The sequence below is a fragment of the Gadus chalcogrammus genome, chromosome 20 (assembly GCF_026213295.1).
Source record: "Gadus chalcogrammus isolate NIFS_2021 chromosome 20, NIFS_Gcha_1.0, whole genome shotgun sequence".
Lineage (NCBI taxonomy): Eukaryota > Metazoa > Chordata > Actinopteri > Gadiformes > Gadidae > Gadus > Gadus chalcogrammus.
In genome coordinates, this window is record NC_079431.1 from 14,273,389 (window position 1) to 14,295,074 (window position 21,686).

General features: G+C 50.3%; 1 protein-coding gene across 6 annotated transcripts in view; it reads left to right on the forward strand.

Moving 5' to 3' along the window:
- Window positions 1-20,015, forward strand: part of mycbp2 (MYC binding protein 2) — a 76,192-nt gene extending 56,177 nt beyond the window's left edge. For 3 of the 6 annotated variants that reach the window (XM_056580378.1, XM_056580380.1, XM_056580379.1), the window contains 28 exons: window positions 2,788-4,437; window positions 4,597-4,766; window positions 5,193-5,437; window positions 5,545-5,712; window positions 5,992-6,149; window positions 6,628-6,827; window positions 7,158-7,307; window positions 7,584-7,744; window positions 8,782-8,938; window positions 9,286-9,510; window positions 9,624-9,689; window positions 10,318-10,557; window positions 10,915-11,004; window positions 11,119-11,199; window positions 11,549-11,815; window positions 12,163-12,446; window positions 12,901-12,997; window positions 13,170-13,289; window positions 13,585-13,686; window positions 14,111-14,239; window positions 14,485-14,617; window positions 14,813-14,916; window positions 15,351-15,539; window positions 16,678-16,785; window positions 17,139-17,348; window positions 17,591-17,698; window positions 17,842-18,007; window positions 18,359-20,008. In XM_056580378.1, coding sequence (XP_056436353.1) covers window positions 2,788-4,437; window positions 4,597-4,766; window positions 5,193-5,437; window positions 5,545-5,712; window positions 5,992-6,149; window positions 6,628-6,827; window positions 7,158-7,307; window positions 7,584-7,744; window positions 8,782-8,938; window positions 9,286-9,510; window positions 9,624-9,689; window positions 10,318-10,557; window positions 10,915-11,004; window positions 11,119-11,199; window positions 11,549-11,815; window positions 12,163-12,446; window positions 12,901-12,997; window positions 13,170-13,289; window positions 13,585-13,686; window positions 14,111-14,239; window positions 14,485-14,617; window positions 14,813-14,916; window positions 15,351-15,539; window positions 16,678-16,785; window positions 17,139-17,348; window positions 17,591-17,698; window positions 17,842-18,007; window positions 18,359-18,474 — 5,894 coding nt within the window. In that variant the 3' untranslated portion in view covers window positions 18,475-20,008. Of the gene's footprint in view, window positions 1-860; window positions 1,059-1,946; window positions 2,052-2,787; window positions 4,438-4,596; window positions 4,767-5,192; window positions 5,438-5,544; window positions 5,713-5,991; window positions 6,150-6,627; window positions 6,828-7,157; window positions 7,308-7,583; window positions 7,745-8,781; window positions 8,939-9,285; window positions 9,511-9,623; window positions 9,690-10,317; window positions 10,558-10,914; window positions 11,005-11,118; window positions 11,200-11,548; window positions 11,816-12,162; window positions 12,447-12,900; window positions 12,998-13,169; window positions 13,290-13,584; window positions 13,687-14,110; window positions 14,240-14,484; window positions 14,618-14,812; window positions 14,917-15,350; window positions 15,540-16,677; window positions 16,786-17,138; window positions 17,349-17,590; window positions 17,699-17,841; window positions 18,008-18,358 lie in introns of all 6 variants that reach the window. The other 3 variants (XM_056580374.1, XM_056580375.1, XM_056580376.1) reach the window with 3 other exon arrangements.
- Window positions 20,016-21,686: the final 1,671 nt, after the last annotated feature.

A 21,686-nucleotide genomic window follows, 5' to 3' on the forward strand; every position in this document is an offset into this window, starting at 1 on the left:
AGTCGACACGCTCCCTTGATTCCGAGCTCATCGTTTGTGTCTAGCATAGAAGAATACACGCCTTGCACATGTTCACTCACTCACACACTCACAGTGCCTCCACCTCCATCACGTCCGAACAATTGGACACCAAAGACGATGGACGGCATTGTATTTGATTGCTGAATGTATGAACCAGTCCCTCTATCATCCACCATGCCCATCCAGTTGACCGTGGACACCCCATTTCCTCATTTTGTGCATGTTCGACTTCGTGCCTCGTTTTTTTCTACCACGTCTCAACATTACGGCAATGTTAGGCTCTACTCTTGTGTGTGTGTGTGTGTGTGTGTGTGTGTGTGTGTGCTTCTGTTGTTGTCTGCCTGTGTGCATGGGCCAGTTAATGTGCTTCTCTCAGTATTGACACTGGTGTCTATTGAGCTGCACCAAACCAACTCAAGTGAAATCAACCCCCCCCACCCCCCCCCGACCCCTGACCCTTCCACCAGCCCCCCCTGACCTGGCAGCGACCCCTGGCCACCTCCACTCCTCTGTGGCGTCACCATTACTTCCACCTTCGTTGTAGTTAAACCACCACCTCTCTGCCCAGCCCCCACCCACCCACCAACATAACGTTTCCCTGATCACCTTGTGGCGTCTTGACTTTCTGGCGGTCGTTTGAAGTAATCCAGTGATTTTATTTTTAAATGAATGAGTTGCATCCGCCCCTCCCTTATTTTAGCCTCCTTCTTTAATTTTAACTTTCCTTACTTTTTCTAAAAAATAAACCCAATCTAAAAGTAGTTGATAAAAGCAGAGCAAACGCCTTAGTGTAAAGCTGTAGTTCTCTTCCCCCCTTCCTCTGTCTCCCATATACGCAGGTGTCCGGTTGAGCGCCATACTGAATCCCATTCAGTCTGGGCCCTTCCTCCCAGCAGCTCCCTCCTCCGTATTTGAGCAAGCCGCCCAACCTCCCACTACCTCCTCCTCCTCTTCCTCTTCCTCCTCCCTTGTCCACTGTCCATTTGTGTTTGGACAGTCCCTCTCCCACCTGTCTCAGCCACAGCCACAGCTTCTGAGTAAGTCTGTCCGTTTGTCTGACAGAGTCGGCGCTTGCTTGCCCAGGTGCCGAGTCCCACTTGTTCCCCCCCCCCCCCCCCCCCCCTTCCTTCCCCCTTGACTTATTGGTTTGGATTTCTGTTTGTGTTTTCTATGCTTTACTTATTTAGAGCTGGGGTTGGTAGGGGTCGGGTGGGTCACGGCTGAAGCGTGAAGCATAACATTGTTGTTGTGGTTTTATTTTGTATTTCTTGATTAATTCGACTTGGGCTCCGTCGCTTGCTTCAATTTTTTTTTTTCTCTTCTCTCTGCTTGGTCTCTTTTCGCTCATTGAGCTTCTCTTTCTTTCATTATCTCCCCCCCCCCCCGCCCGCTGACATCCACCTCTTCACAGCCTCCATCTTGGCTCAGCAGCTTGTTTGGCTCTCTGCCTCCACCAGCCCAGCGCTCCACTGAGCACCACTAAACCGTGGTCTACATAATCCACTACCACCTAGGCTAGAGCACGCAACAGAGACTATCTCACACCAGAGGGCCCATAATCATTTCATAATCAGACCCATGAAATGTTTATAGACCAACGTGCTAACGTTCACTAAATCAATGATCAATTTGAGTAGTTATTCCCAGAACAGGGTCCAAAATATCTCTATAATATTTCCTGTACAATATCTTTTATCATATCTATTTCTGCATGTTAATCTCTATCAGTCCTTGCTGTGCGCCCAGCCGTCCTGTTCTTTTAAATCTCTTATGACCTCTCTATGTTGAGCTTTAAGACCGTTTATCTTTTTCTTCATTTCTTGCCGTTCCTATCTGACCTCTCTTCTATCCTTTACTCCTGTTTCTCCTGTGATGGTCTCCTTGCATTCTGTGGCTTGTTTACCTGCCGCTGTCTTCTGCTGTAGATGGTCCCTCAGTCAGCCTTGCTTCTCGTGAGCGTGCGCACAAAAGCAGCACTTCCATGGCGGGGCATGGTACCGCTCGTTCCTCTCTCGCTCACAAGCAAAAGGGTGGGTAAAGCACTGAACGCATGCCCAATTCAGACTTGCAATCTGTGGGAGGGGGCGGGGAGGGATTTGAGCTCGAGAACAATCCCATTCTTCACTGAGCAAAGAATTGTGAACCACAAAAAAAAACAGTTTTTTAGTTTTTTGAATGCAGGGTTAAGAGTACAAGGACAAGAGCACACTGCTAATGGTGTACGACTAAGAAACTTTACAAGGATACATCATTTACAAAAGTATATTATGTCCTGGAATATATTTTATTTGCAAGGAGGGCTCCTTACAACGTTGGAGGAGGACCCTAGCCAGGGGTTATTCCTGGTGCTAAAAGTTACAACGTAGATTAGATTAATCGCTAATTATGTGCTGGGCTGGAATCCATTATCACCGGCTCCTACATGTCCCGATACCTACCCTGGTCCATGCTTAAGACCACTGGCTAGTAGACTAGAGTGGTGGGTTGGAAACAGATATCAAGTCATTCATAAGTAAGTCATTATATTAACATATTAAGGCATGCAATAGCATCAGCTCATTTACATTTCCTTCCCTGGTTCCTCATTTTTCTTCTCATTTCTCCATGTCATTGTCTGTGCTTTCTTTCCATTAATACCCTTTGGTTTCCTCCTCAGATCAGTTGTATTGTTTCCCCCCCCCCCCAGTGTTAGGAGGAGGCCATTTCGCCTCTCGCTCCAACCCCCTCCCGCGGTGAAACCCCCCTCTGTGCCCTATTAATGTCCAGGTGACCGAGGGAACCTGCTGTCCGGCGCGCGGCCCATGTCGCCGTCCTCCAAGCAGCGGCAGGAGAACCGCAGCGGGCGCTCCTCGGAGCAGGGCCGGGCCAGGACGGGCGAGGGGGGCCTCTCGGCCGGCGAGGCCCTGATCCTCCGCTCGGACACGGCCAAGCTGCGCTCGGACTCACACAGCCGCTCCCACTCGCCCAACCACAACACCCTGCAGGCCCTGAAGGCCGACGGCAGGACGGGCCAACCAGGGGCCCGCGGCGAGTCCCCCAACCCGGGCTCCCGCTCCTCCTCGCCCAAGCAGAAGGGCGTGTCCTCCCCCTCCTCTGGCCGGTCCAGTCCCTCGGGCGCTCCGTCGCAGCACGCCGCCACCACCGCCACCGCCGCCTCCAACAACGACAAGAACCTCCCGCCCAAGGTCAGCCCGTCCCCCAAGGCCCGACTGGACCCTCCCCGAGAGAGGTCCAAGTCGGACTCGTACACCCTGGACCCGGACACGCTGCGGAAGAAGAAGATCCCCCTGACGGAGCCCCTCCGGGGAAGGTCCACCTCGCCCAAGGCCAAGCTCTCCCCCAAAGACCCGAGCAAGGGCGGCGTCGGCAACGCGGAGAACCGCGCGCCCTCCCCCCACGTCACCCAGGAGAACCTCCACAGCGAGGTGGTGGAGGTGTGCACCTCGGGCGCCCCGCTCTCCAACGACGAGGCCAACGAGGCCAATGACGAGGGCGGCGAGCTGCGCCGCGCCGAGGAGGGCTCCTCCAAGGTGCACTTCAGCATCGGCAAGGCGCCCGTCAAGGAGGAGCAGGAGAGCCGCTCCTCGCCCAAGGCCAGCCGCAAGGCCTCCAGCCGCCACGTGCGGCCCAAGAAGGACAAGTCGGGCCCCCTGTTCAAAGCCGAGAGCGCGTCCAAGCTGGCGGAGCCCGCCAAGCAGGCCATGTCGCCCTCGGTGGCGGAGTGCGCCCGGGCGGTGTTCGCCGCCTTCCTGTGGCACGAGGGCATCGTGCACGACGCCATGGCCTGCTCCTCCTTCCTGAAGTTCAACCCGGACCTGAGCAAGGAGCACGCGCCCATCCGCAACTCCATGGGGGGCCAGGGCGCCGAGGAGAAGGAGAGCAAGCTGAAGAACCGGCACTCCCTGGAGATCTCGTCGGCGCTGAACATGTTCAACATCGCGCCGCACGGGCCCGACATCTCCAAGATGGGCAGCATCAACAAGAACAAGGTGCTGTCCATGCTCAAGGAGCCGCCGCTGCCCGAGAAGTGCGAGGAGGCCAAGGAGTCGGCGGCCCACGAGTCGAACTCCCACCCAGTGATGAGGGCCAAGTCCATCCTCCCGCTCACTCTGCAGCACCTGGTGGCCTTCTGGGAGGACATCTCCATGGCAACAATGAAGGCGGCCACCCAGAACATGATCTTCCCCAGCCCGGGCTCCAGCGCCATCCTGAAGAAGAAAGAGAACGAGAAGGACGGCAAGAAGGCCAAGAAGGAGAAGAAGAAGCGGGAGAAGGCGGAGGTGCGACCCCGGGGGAACCTGTTTGGGGAGATGGCTCAGCTGGCCATGGGCGGACCCGAGAAGGACACCATCTGTGAGCTGTGTGGGGAGTCGCACCCCTACCCGGTCACCTACCACATGAGGCAGGCCCACCCAGGTAGGCCTACTGGTTATTTTGACCTCATTTTGTTATTAAGTCAATGCATTGAAGGTATTGGATATCGGTGACTTTTGCCCGGCATGTTGCCCCCTTTGTGTTTCTTTGAGTCGACGATCTCCTGTTGATTGGGTTATACTTGTTTGTCTCCGTTGGCAGGATGCGGTCGCTACGCCGGAGGCCAGGGCTACAACAGCATCGGCCACTTCTGTGGCGGCTGGGCGGGGAACTGTGGCGATGGAGGCATCGGGGGCAGCACCTGGTACCTGGTGTGTGACCGCTGCAGAGAGAAATACCTGAGGGAAAAACAGAGCGCAGCCAGGGAGAAGGTAGCGTTGGATGTTAGCGCTCAATGACGTCCATAGAAATCTGAGTCTTGCCAAGGGGGGGCACCAAAATTAAATGGGCAATAACGTTTTTAATGTGCAGACTTGAGTGCCTGTAGTTGAGGCCCTCTCAAATACAAAAAAATAATAATGACGAGGTATCGATGACTTCATTTGGTGAACTAAGGTCGATCGTGTCTCTGGTGAACATGTGACATCCATGAATGTTGACGGACCTTTTTGTTCCTCTTTTTGCCTCACAGAAGACCTGTTTTAGGTTTAAGACCCGAGATCTTGTGCTGTGTTAGTCTTGTGTGGTCAGCAGGAATAAAATCACACATATCTTTTACATATTTGCATCAGCACTCGAACCTGAAGCACTCTGTCTGTCGGTCTGTCTGTCCGTCCGTCCCCCCCTCCCTCCCCCAGGTGAAGCAGTCCAGGAAGAAGCCCCTGCAGGTGAAGACGCCCCGCGCGCTGCCCACCATGGAGGCCCACCAGGTGATCCGGGCCAACGCCCTGTTCCTGCTGTCGCTGAGCAGCGCGGCGGAGCCCAGCATCCTGTGCCACCACCCCCCCCGGCCCCTGCACTCCCAGCTGCCCAGCCTCAAGGAGGGCGTCTCGGACGAGACCTCCAACAAGATGGGCTGCCTCTACCTGCAGACCCTGGCGAGGTACCGGCGCATCCACTTGGTTCTGGAGGTTCATTCGTAGCCGTTTGTGGGCAGTGACTCACCGATGACTCCCCCCCCACCCCTCTCTCCACCATGCCCGCCCTCAGGCAACACACGGAGAACTTTGGCGCCTACCAGGACGATAACCTTTTCCAAGACGAGATGAGGTACCTGCGCTCCACGTCGGTGCCCGCCCCGTACATCTCCGTCACCCCTGACGCCTGCCCCAACGTGTTCGAGGAGCCGCAGAACAACATGAAGTCCATGCCCCCCAGGTGACCACCGCCCTACCCGGCCATGGGTTGCTTTTATCCAGTCTATAGTTTTTATTGTTTGGATTTGGAAAAGAAAAAAGGAGGAAATAGACATTTATTCTCAAAATGTACGGAAATTGTTTTTCCTTGCTTAAAGATGTGTTTACATTTTTTTTTTTTACTTAATTAATAAGTTGTTTTACAAGTTCTTGTTATTTCTTTCACGTTGTTTTAATAATTATTTGATTATTTTACTAAATAATTAAATGTTCTTCCCAATTGACGCCCGTTTTTCTCCAGTCTGGAAACGAGTCCGATCACGGACAGCGACACGGCCAAGCGGACGGTGTTCCAGCGCTCCTACTCTGTGGTGGCGTCAGAGTACGACAAGCAGCACTCCGCCTCGCCGGCCCGCATCAAGGCCGTGCCCAGACGGAGGGTCCACAGCGGGGACGCAGGTAGGCCCACCACCACCCCACTCTCTCAGGTTAGCCGCGCACAGCCGGGCAATGTTCGCTGCGCTGCGTTCGCTGAGGTCTGGAAAGTTTTTGTCGAGGGGCGTCGCCAGTCAGTCTTACCGTGCAGCCGATGGGTGTGCTTTGTCCAGTCGAATCTCAAGCCTTTACACCTTAAGTGACGTTACTGCAACACAATTCTCATATTAATAAGGGCATTGGTTGGCTGCCCGGATTCATTATCATCAAAAACTCTGCGGGGTTCACTGATTGGCCGGCTGAATGTCGTTTGGAGCCTAGCTGCCAGTGTTGGGCCTGGTTCTAGACTAAGAGCTCCAGGAAGAACCGGCTGTGAGCCTGGTGGACTGAGACAGGCATCTCGAGGCTAGGCATCCTTCAGACTGCTTTTCATCCACTTCCCCCGAGCCAGTGGTTAACGCGGCCAATGTCCAACTCTGTTTGCTCTGTGGACCCTCTCCAGAGGTGGGCTCGTCCCTGCTGCGCCACCCGTCCCCGGAGCTGTCCCGGCTCATCTCGGCGCACGGCTCCCTCAGCAAGGGGGAGAGGAACTTCCAGTGGCCCGTGCTGGCCTTCGTCATCCAGCACCACGACCTGGAGGGCCTGGAGGTGGCCATGAGGCACGCCCTCCGGAAGTCCGCCTGCCGGGTGTTTGCCATGGAGGTACACCGCCGCCGCCGCCGCCGCGCCCGCTGGGCTCCTCCCCCGTGGGACGTTGGCTTCGACCCTACCCCGCTGAGGGTTGGGGCTCACCATCTGGTGTTATTGAGCTGATCTATTCCACTGTGCAGGTGGATAGGGAGCAGATGGGAGGCCTTATACAGAACATGTGAGGGATTAGAAACAAAGGGGTTTGTTTTGAAAAGAGTGAAAGTGTATGCACGTGTGGGAAAACTGAAAAAAAGAGAAGATTCCCCCAATTATTTGTCACATCAGGTATCACACAAGTCCTGTTTCTCCTGTGTAATGGTTTATTTGGTGGTGTCTCCTCAGGCCTTCAACTGGCTGCTGTGCAACGTGATCCAGACCACCTCGCTGCACGACATCCTGTGGCACTTCGTGGCGTCCCTCACGCCGTCCCCGATGGAGCCCGAGGAAGAGGAGGACGAGGAGAACAAGGCCAACAAGGAGAACCTGGAACAGGCGAGGAGGCCACACACACACACACACACACACACACACACACACACACACACACACACACACACACACACACACACACACACACACACAAACACATTGACGCACGCACGTACGCATGCACATGCACACTGAGACACACGCGTACACACGTGCACACAAATAGACATACACACGTGCACACAATGTACTAACAAATACACTTGCCCACAGAGACGCGCACCAATTTCATGACACGACTGTTCTCATCTTTAATTTATATTGTTTTCCGCATCGCAGGAGCGAGACCTCGGGGTGTGCGAGCACCCCCTGTCGGACATCGTCATCGCCGGGGAGGCGGCCCACCCCCTCCCCCACACCTTCCACCGCCTGCTGCAGACCATCTCCGACCTGATGATGTCACTTCCCAGCGGCAGCTCGTTGCAGCAGATGGCTCTCAGGTAAAGTGCTTTTCGCTCTGGGAGACGGCGGCGTCTGTGTACGCCTGAGGCACTTTGGAGATGCGCGGACATCCGTGGACACGCACGGCTCTCTGAGCGAGCTCCAGAACTCGTGGCGTGACTGGTAATGACGTGTTGTATGGATCCCATAGGCAGCCGTCACTGGCGTGCCCCTGGCGTCCCTTAACCAGTGTTCTTCTAGCTTTTTTGCATGGAGATCTCTAATTAGTAACATATATAACGACGGACTAAACAACCGAAGATTAATTGCAAATTTCAACTCTGAAGTGGATTTCTATTTTAATCTGGACGATTTTTTTTACCCTCATTAGAGGTTCCCAAAAAATAAGTGTGTGCAGTATTTTCCGAGCGATCCATCCACTCACAATCAATAGTATGGATTCCGCACGCTGTGGCTCTGGGAGCCTCATAAAAGCAGCTAATGGGGACGAGCATGAACACTGCATCGGCTCATAGAGTCGACCCTCCTCCCGCGATACTTAATAATAGCGGTCATACGGTTCTTTCAGATAATTGGGAGGCTGTTGCTTGTTTTCCTAGGAATGCAGCGTAGCCCCCCCCCCCCCCCCCCCGCCGTGTCCCTAAGGAAGTGCTCTAATCTCTATCCCCTCTCCATCACGCTCCACCGCTGCGTCGGTTTATACAGCCGGTCTCCCACGGTGGTTTCATAATGCATGCTCTCCATTCACCTCCATTAGAGCTTAGTTATGGTTCCACCTTGACGCGACGCAGGGGGGTTTACGGACCCATTACGTCCTTGCGTCCGCCGCAAGGGCCTGACATGCGCCTTCCAAAAATCGGTAACCTCGCGTCGAGGCGACGCAGCAGCAAGGGATGGTCCACTAACGTAAACCCAACTGCGTCGAAGCGACTGCGGGGTCATTGCGTTGCGTCAACGTAAAACCACAGCAAAGCCTTTAGGGTGCTGTGTAGTTCAACACAGCAGGGTGCATCGTAGCGGTTTTGTAATGCACGAGGGGGAAACATAACCGCTCTCCCTTCCCCTCCGTCACTAGGTGCTGGAGCCTGAAGTTCAAGCAGTCGGACCACCAGTTCCTGCACCAGAGCAACGTGTTCCACCACATCAACAACATCCTGTCCAAGTCGGATGACGGTGACAGCGAGGAGAGCTTCAACATCAGTGTGCAGTCGGGCTACGAGGCCATCAGCCAAGTGAGACCCTGGACCCGCTTTTACGTGGCCTTTTTTAGTTCTGTGGTCAGATGATGTACACTTTTGATTACTTGTAATTTACACAAAATTCAAAATATTTGGTTATCTTCTGATTAACAGTTTTCAGCTATTGAGTATCATAGCTATCTATATTGTGCTATCAAGAATATCACAATTTATGGTTTTGAAACATTATTTGTATCACTGCAATCTGATATGTTGTCGCGCTCTCGGTAAGCACAGGACACCAGACACTCATGTATCGCTACAGGAGTGTATAGAGTGTATAGCCTGTTTGCCCGGTATGAACTGTGTACTGATGAGGTGTGCGTGTGTTTGTGCGGCAGGACCTGTGCGTGGTGACCTGCCTGAAGGACCTGACCAGCGTGGTGGATATCAAGACGTCCAGCCGTCCGGCCATGATCGGCAGCCTCACGGACGGCTCCACCGAGACCTTCTGGGAGTCCGGCGACGAGGATAAGAACAAGACCAAGAGCATCACCATCAGCTGCGTCAAGGGCATCAACGCCTCCACCGTGTCCGTCCACGTGGACAACTCCCGGGACATCGGGGTGAGTCCTGGCCCCTAACCGGCCCATCCAGGCCAAGGATCACACAGATAGAAAGTTATGGATTATGTTTTATTGTCTTTTAATTGGTTTCTTTTGTTTACTTCCCCTCACAGAACAAGGTCACGTCGATCACATTCTTGTGCGGGAAGGCGATGGAGGACCTCTGCAGAATCAAACAGGTTGGGCCACTCACTGTTTCCCTCACTTCAAAGAGAAGCTGGTCCATGGACGTGGAGGAGATTAGGGAACAGCTAATGCAAGCCCTTGTTGGATAATGCACTGTAGCAGACTTGACTTCTGTGGCAAATCCATTGACATCAAAGTGCATCTCTCAGTACAGAAGGAGACGTCAGAGCTGGCCCTAGCTTCCTAGCGTAGCTTTATACAACCAATCAATCCACCCTGTGTCTCATGTCTTATTTCTGCTTTTACTCCTTTTTAAAATAAATACTAAACTTGTCTGATAAATAAGAATGTAGTGGCACACTTAAAGAGCACGTGATGAGCCACTGTTTCATATCTAACACTCAGCAAAAAAAGCAGTGAGTCGAGTATCAAAAAGCTCCACACGTCCAAAGCTGCGCGACTTTGAGAAAAGTCAAGAAAAGAACGCTCTTATTTCAGTAACAATGATAAATTGGCATAGATTACCATGTTGACAATCAAATATATTGTGGTTTTGGGTTTACTGTCTCTTTAAGAGATACGCCAGCTAGCTCCCTGCTGATAAAACAAAATTCCCTCGGTCAGCCCAGAAATACCCTGGGATGTTTAATAACACAAAACCCGTCCCCTCTCCCCACCCAGGTGGACCTGGACTCGCGGCACATGGGCTGGGTGACCAGTGAGCTGCCCGGGGGGGACCACCACGTGGTGAAGGTGGAGCTGAAGGGGCCCGAGAACACGCTGCGGGTGCGGCAGGTGAAGCTGATGGGCTGGAAGGACGGCGAGAGCATCAAGATCGCCGGGCAGATCTCTGCCAGCGTGGCCCAGCAGAAGAACTGCGAGGCGGAGACCCTGCGCGTCTTCCGCCTCATCACCTCCCAGGTCTCTCCTCTTCACGTTGACCGTCGTGATTCACAAAGAAAAACAGCCTAATTGTATTTTTATGTATCTTCAGTTCTTTTCTAATGTCAGTGATTTTTTTAAAACCCAATTAAAACTGTCAGTTTTAATATTCATTCATAACTTTAATGGTAGTGTTAAGCTTCCACTAAACAGGTTAGAAACCGCTGATGCAGAGAGAAGTGTCATAACACACTAACCATCTCCCAGCAATATAAATTAGTATATTTGTTATTATCGCTATAATAGTAAATCATGAATGGGAACCGGTCTATGTTATGAATCGTTCAATGTTATATAAGTTGTATTATAACTGAAGTTCTCCATCGGTCTGTGCAGGTGTTTGGGAAGCTGATCTGCGGAGACGCTGAACCCACTCCCGAGCAGGAGGAGAAGAACCTGCTCTCCTCGCCTGAAGGAGAAGACAAGGTGGGCTCTCCCTCACTGCATCACTTCACCTGACACAGCTTCACCTTGTACTGCCTTACATCACATCATCACGGCTCTGAATCGAGACCTTGCTGCTTGTGTCTTCGTCTCCAGGCGCCGTCTGACGCGGACCTGAAGGAGCACATGGTGGGCATCATCTTTAGCCGGAGCAAGCTGACCAACCTGCAGAAACAGGTGAGGCACCGGTGGCCTGGGGAGAGGCTGTCTTGAGGAGCTTGTTGAACCTTGGTCTGAAACACACCGGCCCCAACGATCCTTTTATTGGCCCGCTCTCTATGCGGTGTGATAATCACAGAGGGAACACAAAGCCAAAGACTTGAGTGAGTAGACATCGTTAATTTAAACAAATACAGTACTGGCCAGATAAGGACAGGCAGGCAACGGTTTTACTGTCCCGATGTGGCCTTTGACTGGCCCGGGATCCAGGGACACCTTACTGTTGAACCCTGAAGGATTTCATAAAGAAGGATTCACAACCGCTTGTAAATCTCTTAGCCCCGTCTCACCGACCTCTCCCCCCCAGGTGTGTGCGCACATCGTGCAGGCCATCCGCATGGAGGCCACCCGCGTGCGCGAGGAGTGGGAGCACGCCATCTCCAGCAAGGAGAACGCCAACTCGCAGCCCAGCGACGACGACGCCTCGTCGGACGCCTACTGCTTCGAGCTGCTGTCCATGGTGCTGGCGCTGAGCGGCTCCAACGTGGGCCGGCAGTACCTGGCCCAGCAGCACACCCTCATGCAGGACCTGTTCTCCCTGCTGCACACCGCCTCGCCCCGCGTGCAGAGACAGGTGAGGGGCGAGCGCACACGTGCACACATGCACACTCCCACAATAGTGACACCGTATACAGGTCCCGCCCGGTATCGAAGACGTCATATCCCCAGGACATTTTGAAATCCCACAACTGGTTACTCGACTTGAAAGTTATATTAAAGTACACTAATGTGTTTCATTATCTTACAATACGAAAATATCCCTTTATAAAGTTTTAAAATATCATAATGGGCAACACCACAGTCGGATGATCATCTTTTCCGATGCTCACACACGGTTTGAACTGCTTTCATCCCTGACATGCGTCATCACTTCCTGATCCTCTGGTGCCTCCTCCCCCCCCCCCCCCCCTGTAACCCTAGGTGACGTCCCTGCTGCGGCGGGTGCTGCCCGAGGTGACGCCCGTGCGCCTGGCCAGCATCATCGGCGTGAAGGCCCTGCCGCCGGCCGACATCAGCGACATCATCCACTCCACGGAGAAGGGGGACTGGAACAAGCTGGGCATCCTGGACATGTTCCTGGGCTGCATCGCCAAGGCGCTCACCGTGCAGCTCAAGGCCAAGGGCAGCAGCATTGCGGGGACCGCCGGCATGGCCGCCGGGAAGGGCGTCACCACGGTGACGCTGCCCATGATCTTCAACTCCAGGTACGCCCCGGGCCGCCGCTCCGCCCCACTGGGGGGGGGGGCGGGGCGGGGCACAGAGAAACTGTGGCAACTCTGATCAGCTCGGAAATATATTACATGAATACGATTATATATATATTTTTTATTATATTACATATTTTATTATTTGATCCAATTAAAATATGTATTATGATTATGCTTTTATAATATGTTACATTATCACATTCAAATATATGATATGGATATGATTATATAAGAATGCATTTTGATACATTATATTATATATTTTATTGCATAATATCATCTGCACTGTGTGAGTTGCCCCATTTGCAGCCTCTTGTGGCTCAGGTTGTCGGTAGAACTATGATTTGTGGCTGCATTAGAATTACAACATAGTGCAGGTTTAATATCTAATATAAAACAATAAGGAGATGAGGGTGTGTGTGTTGACCCTGTGTGGTGTCATGGTCTCCAGCTATATCCGCCGGGGGGAGAGCCACTGGTGGATGAAGGGCTCCACGCTGCCCCAGATCGCTGAGATCATCATCAAGCTGGTCAAAGACATGGCCGCCGTGAGTCACCGCCGTCTCCTCTGTGCATCCGTTCCAACGTCGTCCGTGCAAATAACACCCAACAGACGATACAGTTTGGAACTATGATGTTTACGACTTGTATTATATGTATATGCATCAGGACAAACTGCCACAGCGCTCTCATGGCTCTCGCTTCCTTCCTTTTTTTCAGGGCCACCTCTCGGAGGCCTGGTCCAGGGTCACCAAGAACGCCATCGCGGAGACCATCATCGCCCTGACCAAGATGGAGGAGGAGCACCGCTCGCCCGTCCGCTGCGTCGCCACCACCAGGGTACTCTCTCACTCTCGCTCGCTCTCCTGTTCTCTCTCTCTCCCTCTCTTGTTCTCTCTCTCCCTCTCTGGTTCTCTCTCTCTCTCCCTCTCTTGTTCTCTCTCTCCCTCTCTGGTTCTCTCTCTCTCCCTCTCTTGTTCTCTGTCTCCCTCTCTTGTTCTCTCTCTCTCCCTCTCTTGTTCTCTGTCTCCCTCTGGTTCTCTCTCTCCCTCTCTGGTTCTCTCTCTCCCTCTCACACACACACACAGCCTCCACCAGTGTGTTAACATGGTCCTCCCCTGTTGGCCGTCCTCAGCTGTGGCTGGCGCTGGCCTCCCTGTGCGTTCTGGACCAGGACCACGTGGACCGCCTGTCATCCGGCCGCTGGATGGGCAAAGACGGACAGCAGAAACAAATGGTGAGAAGAATCAACGACACACAAGTGCATGTTGATTCATTGATCCTTGCACAGAGGTGACGAGTCGACGTGCCTATAAATAGATTTTTTTGAATTTCCATAATTGAATGCATGAGGCTTGTCCCTGTTTTGTGGACAGGCCTGAATCTGCACTACTCTAGGGGATTAATGTAATGAGCTGGTTTTCTGCCAGCACAGAGATCTTGGCAAAATACTTTTTTTGGGAAAGCCCTTTTCTTGTTCAAGTCGTGTCGACTTCATTCTTAGACTATCTGCTGTTGTGTAACCCCTAGTGTTCACTATGTCGTGAAGGGGGGAACAAGTTAGCTAATCGGAAAGCAGCAGATACATTCTAACTAGACACCTGTTGATTATTTTGTGGGCCAAACATGAGAACACTTCCCATTTTCTTCCCACATCGCAGCCCATGTGTGACAACCATGACGACGGTGAGACCGCGGCCATCATTCTTTGCAACGTTTGCGGGAACCTGTGCACCGACTGTGACCGCTTCCTCCACCTGCACCGACGCACGCGCTCTCACCAGAGACAGGTGAGCCCCGCGTAACACACACTCAAAAACAATCGTTTGAAAAATCGTGATTTCAATATTGGCAAATAATCGTGATTATGATTTTTTCCATAATCTAGCAGCCCTACTCAACAGTCTCTGCCAACCCTGTCCCTCCTTACTGGACTGCTCCATTAGTGTAACCTGTGTCCAAGTCAATGCTGCCAGTTTGACCACGTTTGACTCGTATGCCTTCATAAGCCCAATTCCTCCCGGCTGGTTTGCAGGTGTTTAAAGAGGAAGAGGAGGCGATCAAGGTGGACCTCCACGAGGGCTGTGGGAGGACCAAGCTCTTCTGGCTGATGGCTCTGGCCGACTCCAAGACCATGAAGGCCATGGTGGAGTTCAGAGAGCACACAGGTGAGCAAACGCTTGTCCATACGGATTAACCTTTATTAGGACAAAAGCTGAACTGCAATTGTAACACATTTTGGAAAGTCTTTTGGAGAACATGGGATTCAACTTTGTTAATGTTATGTTGTCTGACAAGCTTTCATCACTCTGCTTGTTTGTGTGCGTGTTTGTGCTTGTGTGTTTGTGCGTGTGTGTTTGCAGGTAAACCAGCATCCAGCAGCTCAGACGCCTGTAGGTTCTGCGGTACGAGGAGCGGGACGGAGCTGTCTGCAGTGGGCAGCGTCTGTGCGGACCCAGACTGCCAGGTACCCACTGTTCTCATTTCAAACATTTATAATGAATAACAAATGGCCAGCGCGGCCACGTATATTTTATACACATTAAAGGGAAGGACTTGGTTATTTGTCCCCGTTGCATTTAAAACCAACTCGTCAGGAGTAGGTGATTACTGTGTTTTATTCTATGTACTTTTGGCCATACATGTTTTACGCATGTAGACGAATGCTACTTGGCTCACAGCTGCCGCTGTTAAACTCGTCACATGTTCGGCCCTGGATGAAAAGGAGGCAAATATATATTTTGGGATATTATCATTTGTTGATTGCACGATGAAAGTGTAGCAGTGAATCCGTTACACAAGGCATTAACTTTGCATGGCCTTATTGTGCGACTATATATTTGACCCCATGATCTTTCTCCTGTGGTCTTTAACCCATGCTCCCCCTGCCTCTCCTTGCAGGAGTACGCCAAGCTGGCGTGCTGCAAGACCCACGGGTGCGGCCACCCCTGTGGCGGCGTGAAGAACGAGGACAAGTGTCTGCCGTGTCTGCACGGCTGTGACAAGAGCACGGGCTGCCTGAAGCAGGACGCAGACGACATGTGCATGATCTGCTTCACCGAGGCACTGTCTGCAGCCCCCGCCGTGCAGGTAGGCCACGCCCCCCCCCTCCCGGGAACTAGACGTCAGGGGCGGGAATCAGCAGATTGGGGGTCCAGATACGATTTATATTCAAAACCGCTTTTGAGAGCCAATATGTTTTGTGATTCTTTGTATTTTTGAGGGTCGATATGTATTCTGATTTTGACCACTTCATTTTTGGGGGGTGGGATTAAATATTGTGTTAGATTACATATTTGTGTATGAACAATAGAGGCACAGGGCATTCACTCTGCAGATGTTATTTTTGAAGGAGACATTCTATGGTGTTTTCCGAACAAGTCAATATTAGTATTTGAGTTCCAGAAAACTGGAAATAGCATTTTTATCTCACCTACCGATGATCAATGAGCTGTCAGACCGAACCACAGCATGGAGGAGAAGGGATTGTTGCCGTTTGCGGACTCTTGGAGCTCTATATCTATATAATATAATAATTTTATGTATGGGTATTTATATAATATATCTAATTGCACGGCCAAAAGCTGGGTGCCTGGGATGATATTATGAATCATGAGCTGAACTCACGGAGTAGTCCGGTGGGGTGGTAGCTCGGCGGCAGTCCGGCAGCTCGGCTCCGGGAGAACAATCCCTTTAAAAAATCATGTACAGACTTTTTTCCAAGTTTGCATGCGTGTAGGAGCACCAGAGACCCAAAACAACACCCCAAAACCCAGGAGAAGGGTGGTTTTCAAAATATGTCCCCTTTAAATAAATTAAAAGAAAAAAGATTTTACCATTCTTTTTCGATTTTATTAAGATTACCATGACATTTCTTACAACAACAAACGACTACTAAGACTTAGTAGTCGTTTATTTCTTATTTAAAGAAATTTAAATGAATACAAATTCCTATTAGATAAGAGGTTCTAAGATACACATGGGTAAGATCCAACACATTCACGTAATGGATATTGATTCTGTCTCTATTGCACTTCTGCTGATTTATGTTGGAAGATTATGGCATGACCACCCTGCATGAAAATCAATCTTTGAACGGATTTCGCCCTGAAAAATGTTCTCCACCTGTTAGTAAACAAAATCCACAGGTACCAGTCCCCCCGCCTCTTAATGGTTCACTGTCTGTCCTTCAGAGTGGCTAATGGGTCCCTCTGTTCTGCCTCCCCAGCTGGACTGCAGTCATGTGTTCCACCTGCAGTGCACCAGACGGGTGCTGGAGAACCGCTGGCTGGGACCCCGCATCACGTTTGGCTTCATGTCGTGTCCCATCTGCAAGGTACTGAACACCCTCTGATACTCATTGTCCTCCAGAGAGGAAATGAACCGCCAACACCGTGCAGCCCATAGAGCCACAGTGAAGCACAGAATACAGAACGCCTATGAAATGAACTCACACAACAGCTCATGGGACTGGAAGTTGGTTTGTCGGCGGCAGAGGGCAACTGAGCTTTTTTTCTTTTGTTAACTGTATCCGACACAGCAATGTAGTGGGTCTTTTATTTTTTGGACGCCTCAATTTAGTGTTAGTGTTATTGCTTTAGTCTAGCATTAGAATTTTAATCACGCAAAAATATATGTCGTCAAGTAACTTTTCTTTTTCTTCTTTTTCTGTTTGTTTTCATTGTTCAGAACAAAATCAACCACTCGGTGATCAAGGACCTGCTGGACCCCATCAGGGAGCTGTACGAGGACGTGCGGAGGAAAGCCCTGATGAGGCTGGAGTACGAGGGCCTCCACAAGAGCGAGGCCATCACCACGCCGGGGGCCCGCTTCCACAACGACCCCGCCGGCTTCGCCATGAACCGATACGCCTACTACGTCTGCTTCAAGTGCAAAAAGGTACACGGGCTACTCACCTAAAGGCCTCCTGTTTTAACACCGGGTGTCATGGTGATGAGTCATATACAAGACATGGAAACTGGTATAACTGATCTGTGCATCATACCTCTGGTTGGAAACGCCCCCCTGTGATGTCACTATAGGGACCAATAAACTCAAATAAAATAGGGTCCCTTTCTCATGCATAGTTACCCGGCTCCAGTGTTGGATGGTTTTAACCCCTACTTGTCCCCTTACCGCAGGCCTACTTTGGGGGAGAGGCACGATGCGACGCGGAGGCCGGCCAGGGGGATGACTACGATCCCAGCGAGCTGATCTGCGGGGCATGTTCTGATGTCTCCAGAGCTCAGGTGGGCGCGGAGAGGGTTTGACAGCCTGTGGGGGGCGCCAGGGTTAAAATCCCAGTCGGTTCCCTGACTGTTTTGGTATTTCTAGCTCGGACCTCTGTGTCTTCCTCCCTTTTTAACAAATGTGTTCTACACTTCCTCCCAAGATGTGTTCCAAGCACGGCACAGACTTCCTGGAGTATAAGTGCCGGTACTGCTGCTCGGTGGCGGTCTTCTTCTGCTTCGGCACGACGCACTTCTGTAACGCCTGCCACGATGACTTCCAGAGGATGACCAGCGTCCCGAAGGAGGAGCTGCCCCACTGTCCTGCAGGTACCACTGTCCGTCCTTATCATGTGCACATACCGCAGCTATGGCTACAATAAGGTGCATTCTCCTCACAGCGATAGCCTCATAAGAACACTACCGTATACTATACAATATACAATACTGAAGTTAACAACGGAACAGTTGCCTTATCATGTGAACATACCGTAGCTATGGCTACAATAAGGTGCATTCTCCTCACAGCGATAGCCTCATAAGTACACTACTGTATTATGGTAAATGGTCAAATACTGAAGGTAACAACGGCACAGTTGCCTTTGGCTAGCGATCTCCTGATGCGAATGCTTACTGGTAAGGCACTAAGAGTCGGTGTGTTGTGGCCCCTTGCCCTCGCAGGTCCTAAGGGGAAGCAGCTGGAGGGGACTGAATGCCCTCTGCACGTGGTGCACCCGCCCACGGGAGAGGAGTTTGCCCTGGGCTGCGGCGTGTGTCGGAACGCCCATACCTTCTAGGCCACCGTGAGAGAGACCCGTACTGAAAAAGGCTTGTTGATCTACTGTGATTCCTGGCTGTCGCTGCTGTGGACGCTCAGCCCTGGACGATGGCTCCTCCTGCTGTGTGCGAGCCACACTGGAGGCCCCCCCCATTTCCCCCACACACATCCCCCCCCCCACCCCCCACACCTGCTGGTCAAGCTTTCTGTTCGCTGGACTACAAACGAGAGTGCCAGAGTTCTGCTACAAAGACATACTCAAGGGTCAGCTCTCGGGAATCGGTAAACTTAATGAAAAAATTAAAACAGTTATGTTTAAAAAAATATGTATATGAATTAAAAGAATACTTGTGACGTGTTTTGCATGCGGCCGTTGTTCTCCCCTCGGCTTCCATAGGCGTCGCACACCACCCGATCAATGAAGTGTAACAATATAGTGACGATTAAACATGGGATATAAAATACATTTGCATAAGGCAACCGTGGAGGGACGTGGTTAGAAGAAAAAAAAACATGGGCCGTATTTACAGCTTCCTGAATATGAATTAAAAGATTTTGTTGTATGTAAACTGACTTTTTTCGTAATCCTGTACAGTATTGTCCCCTGTCAAGTGCATCATGGGTTGACGGACAAAAAAAAGACATGTGGGTGAATAAGACTGTAAGAATGTCAAGTCTGGGAGGAAAATAGTGTACGATTTATCTAATCTTGTATATAATAATAGTATCCAAAATAGCTGTATTCCGAAATTGCTACTCTCCACTTCAGTTTTGTTTGATATTCTGGGTTATGTTTTGAGCCAGAACTTTTAATGAAGTGCAATACTGGGTGTGCCTCCTCTTCTGCAGCTGTTATACCTATGGAATGTATGTCAATAAAGGCCACTGTACATTTTTATACAGTAGACACAGTTGTGTTTCATCCCCTTTAAACTGTCACTTATGTTTTTTTCTGGAAATGCAAAAAAGAAAAGAGAAATAAAGTTATAGATCTGGGACATGGAAGCCATTTTCATCTATAGCACAGTTGTATCCAAACTTGACCAGGAGTCAATTTTCAAGGAGTGATCACTGCACAGTTTGAGGCCAGTTAATTGCACCAATTATTACAATTAATCTCTAATGTTATTCCCGAGAAGGAGATATGGTGTGTGGGTCAGAGGAAGAGTGACAAAAACAGCTGCTGTTATATATATATATAAATATATATTAAAAAAGCATAATACTTGTGAATCTGCTCTGTAATATCTGTGGTGGATGGAGTTGAATGGTAATAAACCAGGTTATCTGTTTCGCAGACAACATTGTGTGATTTCTTAATGACTAACAAGTGTTGACCATTTAAATACACTTTAAAACACAAAGGGACTAATTAAAAATGTGCTATTTGCAGTGTGCAAAACCACCCTTCCTAATTAGAAAGTGGGCATAGATAATAACTAACTGTGCGTTCACACCAAACGCGACGGGGCGACAAGATCCCATGCAAAGTGAACGTAGAGACGCGTATCGGGCGATTTTTTTTGATTTGTCACTGCCTCTTCCGTGGTCATTACAATATTATGAATAGACTGCGTCGGGTTCTCCGACGTCTCTCTCTCTTCCACAAAAGGTAAAGACATGCAATGGTGGTGCAAAAGTTGTGGCGCGACAAATTCGCCCAAAACTTGCACAGCGACAGTTTATGATTTGTGGCGCGACAAAACTTCGGCGACAACGCGAACGGGCGAAAAATGTCGCGTTTGGTGTGAACGCACAGTAAAGGCGGCAACCATAGACGGCAACTAGCTGGGAGGTTGCAGATTGCAACCAACTGAATAACCTGACCCCTCTCTTTTCAACCAGTACGGGGCCCCGTACTGGTCTGTATTGTGTAAGGTGCCAGTACCTTCTAAAAGGATGTAATCGGCTATGACAGCATCGAGTAGAAAAGTTTCACGGTTCTTTGATCGATTTAAGAATTGCATTTAGTTCTATAAATGTAAACCTGTCTGTGTCAATAAAATAATAACTAATCACGGAACTGAATGGGACTGTATGACAGCGCATTTCCGTTTTGCAAAAGGACATTCATTTGAATTGCGCCAAGGGTGATTTTTAGTTTCCGAATAAATCAGTTATGTACTCTGAAACTACTCACCTATTAATTATGTGTCAAGGATGTGTTCGCCAGTAATTATGTAGAGGGCGAGAAGGTTAATTACTGCCGCTAAATAGGCACCTACTGGCCCACAGCTATGAGGCTGATGCCCACTGATAATGTCCATTCAATTGAGGGATAACGCTCGAAGCGGGTGATATTATAGTATTATTGAACGTAAATAAACCAAGGCGCTACTAGTGTGCGCTGCACTGGGCGTGTACTAGTGGCCCTGCATCGCACAGATGCTTACAGCGCCCTCTAGAGGAAGTCCATGACTTCTGTCGTGGGCAATGACTTATCTTATCCTTGCTGGCCACCATGTTGTCAAACTTTACCAAAAGGTTTTCACTAGTCTACCAAATAAGGAAAATGCATATCTTGAAAATGCATTTTACTGCTACTTTAAAGATTCTTTCTCTTTCCAAGTACATTGACATCAAACTTTGAATGAAAGATGTCCTTTTTAATTAACATTCCACTTAGATTTCCCAATAATTGCAACACCAAGGGTAATCAAATAAACCTTGTACTTGTCAATTGTTCACTGGCCTGACTGATAGTATGGAGTTGTTTGTTCTCTGTATAAATGTAAAGCAACCCTAAACGTTTCTCCAGCCCTGATTTTAATTATATTGAATCAAGTGTGGTAGAAAACGGTGCACAAGCAATCGAGATAACCGTTGCCCTGAGAGGATTGTCAAGTAAAGGCCATTCAATAATGTGTGGGAGCTTCATAAGGAGTGGACTGAGGCAGGAGGAAGTGCATCAAGAGCCACCAGGCACAGACGTATCCAGGACATGGGCTAATACAACTATCGCTAGTCATACCTAGGGCAAGAGAACTGGTCTGTTGCTCAGTGGTCTGTTACTCATTTTTATTTGGAAATCAAGGTCCCAGAGTCTGGAAGAATATAATTGAGATGCACAGAATCCAAGTTGCTTGAAGTCCACTGTGAAGTTTCAACAGTCTGTGAAGATTTGGGGAGCCATCATCTTCTGGTGTTGGTCCACTCAATGGACCAACACCAGAAGACGGCTGCAACTCAATGCAGCCGTCTACCAGGACGTTTTAGAGCACTTGCTGCCTT